The sequence below is a fragment of the Trypanosoma grayi genome (genome assembly GCF_000691245.1).
Source record: "Trypanosoma grayi strain ANR4 Tgr_578_V1, whole genome shotgun sequence".
Classification (NCBI taxonomy): Eukaryota; Euglenozoa; class Kinetoplastea; order Trypanosomatida; family Trypanosomatidae; genus Trypanosoma; species Trypanosoma grayi.
The window spans coordinates 1-4,981 of NW_008826197.1; the positions used below are offsets into that span (position 1 = coordinate 1).

The 4,981-nt window shown below is 56.8% G+C and overlaps 1 protein-coding gene across 1 annotated transcript; it reads left to right on the plus strand.

The window, feature by feature from the left end:
- Nucleotides 1-639: 639 nt before the first annotated feature.
- DQ04_05781000 (protein kinase) lies at nucleotides 640-4,554 on the plus strand (the record flags this gene model as incomplete). The annotated part of the gene is made up of 1 exon (XM_009314378.1): nucleotides 640-4,554. One exon carries the CDS (start codon nucleotides 640-642, stop codon nucleotides 4,552-4,554), a length of 3,915 nt encoding a protein of 1,304 aa, XP_009312653.1.
- Between the last annotated feature and the right edge of the window lie 427 nt (nucleotides 4,555-4,981).

Consider the following 4,981-nt stretch of genomic DNA (forward strand, 5'->3'; position numbering starts at 1 on the left):
ATATATATATATATATATATATATAGCTATAACACTATAACTGTGCGGTTCGTATCTATTTGTTCCGGTAAGCTGATGCAACGCGTACACACAAGGGAGAGAGAAAGCAAGAGAGAGAGAGTAAGCAAAGTGCATCTACTACCGATGCATCAAGTTGAAGAAGTATTCGTAATGTTTACATGACACATTTCTTTTGGGGGACGGTCTCTTCGAGGTCTTGTCTCTTTTTACGGTTTCAGAGTGTTTTTTTTGTGTTTCTTACACCTGTTGTTGTCTTCTTCCACGGCCCCTTTCTTCTCTTCCTTCTTTTTTGTCCGTTTCTTTGCCTCGTTTGCTTGCTTGCTGCTGTGTGTGTGTGTTAGTGTTCTCCTTTCGCCTGCGGTGCGGTGACACAGGCACCAACGAAAGAGGGGGATTCCTGTATCCGTTTCCGTCGGGCAGTTCTCTGCAGGACGACGACGACGACGAGGCAAAGCGTTTAGGTCGACAGGAAGAGAGGGAGAGAGTGGCACTCGGGAGTGGGTGCGAGGAGCAGCAGCAGCAGCAGGGGCGAGAGTACACCTTGTGCGTGCCGGTTTTATACATATAGAGAGAGTGAACAGAAGGACACGCGAGAGCACAGAGAGAAGGACAGGGGCGATGGCGTCTCGCGTAGCCAACAACGGCGGCAGCACTAGCAGCAGCCGAAACAACAATAACAATAGTAACGGCGGTAACGACGAAGGAGGAGGGGGACTGCGCACACCGCCGCCCACGTCACGCGGCGTGGTGTCCATCCCGCGCGATCTCTCACACACACCCGCCATTGCCGGTCTTTCGCCCACGACCCAGACGCCGTTTATGCAGCGCTGCCACGTGCGCCGCGGCGACCCTTATGACGACAGCAACGGCAACAGCAACAACAACAACGAACACCAGCAACAGCCGCTAGAGCATATGACTATCACATTTGAGGAAGAGGGCCTGCAGCTCACCACAACAAGTCTCCTAGGAAGGGGTGGGTTCGGTCGCGTATATGCGGCGCGGTCGAACAGCGGTGAGCTTTACGCGCTGAAGGCCTCCGCCAAGAAAATGTCAGAGAGCGACTGGGTGCGCCTGCGCAAGGAGGTGGCGCTCATGAGTCATTTCTCACGGCACCCCAACGTAGTGAAGTTCATCGCAGCTGGGCGCGACGAGGAGTGCGCGTACGTCGTGATGGAGTGCTGTGCCAGCCGCTCGCTGCATGACGTCATTGCCCACCACGGGCTTGGCGTGCAGGAGATTCTGTGGGTGGGCTGGGCTCTCGTTGACACCATCGCCTTCATGCACGCCAAGGGCTGCATCCACCGCGACCTCAAACCGCAGAATCTCCTCTTTGACTTTGACGGTAACCTGAAGATTACAGACTTCGGCCTGTCGAGCCGCATCGCAGAGGCGCAGCCGCGCAAGACGGTGGCGGGCACGGCGATGTACATGGCACCGGAGATTGCTGAGGCGGTGTACAAGCGCATGACCAACGCGGGTGAGCAGCACTCACTGCAGTACGGACAGGAGGTGGATACGTGGAGCATCGGTGTGGTGCTCTACGTCATGCTGACGCGCATGAATCCGTACATACAGGCGATGGAGAAGTCGGGGACGCGCGACATGGACAAGACACAGAAAACACTGACACTCTTCAACGCTGTCGCGGGTGCCACGTGGAGTTGGCCACCGAACTGGTCCGGCGACCCAGAGCTTTGCGATATTGTCAACCGCACGCTCCACCGCGACCCGGCCAAGCGGGCGACGCTGAACGAGGTGCTACAACATCCAGTGTGGAGCCGGCGGCCGCTGTCGTGCCCGCTCTCTCTGCTGCACAAGCTGAACTTGCTAGAGCGGTCGTCGCCCGCACGCTACAACGCTACACGCCGCTCGCTTAGCCGTGTCGCCGACAACCTCCCGTCACAAGCTGTAAAGAAGACGGTGGACGACGTGCTCATGGAGGGGCTGCGCCGTGTTGTGCTGACGGAGCAGCGGGCCCGTGCACAGCTGGTGCTCGAGCACCACGAGACCCTACACGTGATGGTGGAGCTGTTGAAGCTGTCAAGAGCTGAGAACGACTCCAGGCAAAGCATTGAGGAGGACGAGGCAAGATATCGCACGATCGTACAAAATCAAAGATTAACACGTCGGCATCGGCGTAGTGGGAGCGAGGCACTTTTGTCATCGTCATCTGCAGCAGCAGCAGCAAAAACGGGAGCTGGAGCGGGTGCAGCAAAGCACCATTCGCGCTCGCATAGACAGTCCAGTGTGATGCTGGTGGCGCCCGCACCGCTGGAGGAGGCGGATGCGAGAATAGTCCGAGCGTCGCCAGACAAATACGCTGTTGTGTACCCTGGGCGAGAAACCGCAACACGTTGGTCTCTGCGTCCAGTGATCTCACTTCCTCGAGACCTGAACAGCGAGATAGAGGAGTTTAAATGCATGAACCATCACATCATGACAAAACTGACCGCCATGCCACATGGGTACAATGGATTTGACTGTAATGTGTGCGACCGCGAGATCCTTAAGATTAACCCAGAGACCCCAGCATTCCGCTGCTACAAGTGCGACTACGACCTCTGCATGAGGTGCGCGTACCAAGGCCGCCTTAAAGATGTCAATTTTGTCTGTGTATCGTGCGCAAAGAAGTTTACATCTGCTGCAAAGCTGCAGGCGCACTCATTGCAGTGCCGCGGTCCAAGCTGGAGCCCGTCTCCGCGTAGATCCTCGCGGATGAACACCATGTTGTGGGAGGAGCTGGAGCCGCAGCGCGGCAGTCTGCTGGACCTGCGCCTTCCCGGTGACTCGAAACCGCAGTCCAGTGGGCGCCCGTCGGGGCGCAGCTCGTTCGGTGGCCGCGCCTCGTCTGGCGGTCGCATCAGCGTTGGCGACAGCCACGTGCCGTCTCCAGAGGACGTGGGCGCGATGGTCCTTCAGCACCGCGATGCGTCGTTCCCGGACATGCCGGACTGGTCCTCCGCCAGACGCCACTCGGCACAGCAGGGGAGCGAAAGCCAGAAAAAAGCATCAGGAGTAGGGCGAGGCGGCGATGATTCCAATGGCAGTTTCTCTTTTGAGCTCCCACCTGAAATTCGTCTGTCTAGGCAAAAGAAAGGGGAAAGAATTCAGCCACGCAGCTCTGCGGAGCTGAAGGAGATAATAGATGTGGATTCCCCACCGTTAAAGAAGGGACGAGCAGAGAATCAGAGGGAAGGAAGCACTTCTCCCTATAAGCTCAACGACAAGGGTAATATCATCGGTATAGCCGCGCAGCATCGGGCTGCAAGGGAAGCCAGTCTTCAGCCGCAGTTGCAGGAGGGGCAGCAGCAGCAGCAGCAACAACAACAACAAGCAGGTCAAGGAGTCATACTTATTAGAGCAGAGACAGCGGCAAAGCCACAGGAGATGCAAAAGCAGCCTCGAGTGCCGCGGAGCGCATCGGCTAGTCGTATCGCGAGCACCGTGTCTGCTGCTGCAGACAACGCGAGGGAGAATCCAGCAGCAAAGCACCATGTAGCACAGAAGGAACGTCATGCTACTACCATTACTACCAACATTACTGCTGCTGCTACTACTACTACTACTACTACTACTACTCAGATGCCGCAGATGCCACTGAGGCCGCGCCAGCCGTCAACCAGCGGCATGATGTATGGCGGACCCCCGCTGCCACGCAAAGGCCCCGGCATGCCTCAGAATGCACCCCGCCCGATTCCGCAGGCAATTCCACCGCCGAACTTTCCGACGCCGCGGCAGCCATCGCATCCGCTAGCGCCCGCCGGTGGCGACACGCGTCAGTTCGGCGCGGGCGGTACCCATCTCAGTTCCGGTGGAAATAACGCGTTCCTGGCACTTCCGCGGGAGGAGCAGAACCGACAGCGTTTCGTGGATGACTTCCTGAGCGGTGGCTGGGTACGCTTCTACTCCTTCACCAATGAGGAGACAGTGGTGATGTATTACTGCCTGCAGCCCGGCCGCTATGGCGCGATGTTTCCGACGGAGGCTGGCGTCGGCACGGCGGTGGTGGACGTCCACTCGAAGCTGGTGTTGTACGTGCCATGCATGGACAACGAGAGTACCAACCGCAGCCAACCGCACCCGCACGTGCAGACGTTTTACGACGAGGACGTGCGTCTGCTGAGCGTGTCAGAGGCACAGCGCTACCTCGGCAGCGTCCTTGAGAGCATCATGGGCTTCGTGAAGGAAATTGCGCGGCTGCGCGCGGAGGGGCTGACGCCAGCCGCTGTGCACGCGGCGTACATCCACCAGCGCGACCGTACTTCCGTACCGACGGACACAAAGTTCGCGTACGTGCGCAAAGTGTTCCCCGACCCCTCCGGCTCCTTTACGCTGTTCCGCCTCTCCAACCTCCGCTCACAGGTGGTGTGCAATGCGCTCATGGACATTCGTTGGCAGAGTGACAGGCGGCATAACGTGGGGCAGAAGTACTACGTTCTCGCGGATGGCACAGCGGAGCCGTTTTTGGTCGATCACACCGGCATTCTCGCGCAGGTGGAGGCGGTGCTGAGTAACAACTTCCGGCGCTGAGTAGGGACGCATGAACAGATGCTCACACATGGATATTTTTGACCCACAAGTAGACGGCAGTAGTATGGTGCATGAATTCACAATGACACCGACATACAACAACAACGGCAACAGCAGCAGCGGCATTGCGAGCATAGACACTGAAGCATCATTCTTTACCAAATCGGTATCACGATTATCAGTAATATTTGTAACTCTTCGAGCGTTCGACTTTAGAGACGGAAGAGCGAGAGCCGTGACGTGCCTACATACACGAACCTTTCCCCTGTGGGGACTTTTAGGAATGAGAGAAGAGACACAGAGAGGGAGATAGAGCAAGGGGTCCAAGCTAGTAACAGAGAGGTGTAGTAGCTTCCTCCTTCTTGTTCATTTGTTTTGTAGTGTTGTTACTTTTTTTTTCTTTCTTTGGTTGTTGTTTTTTTTTTTT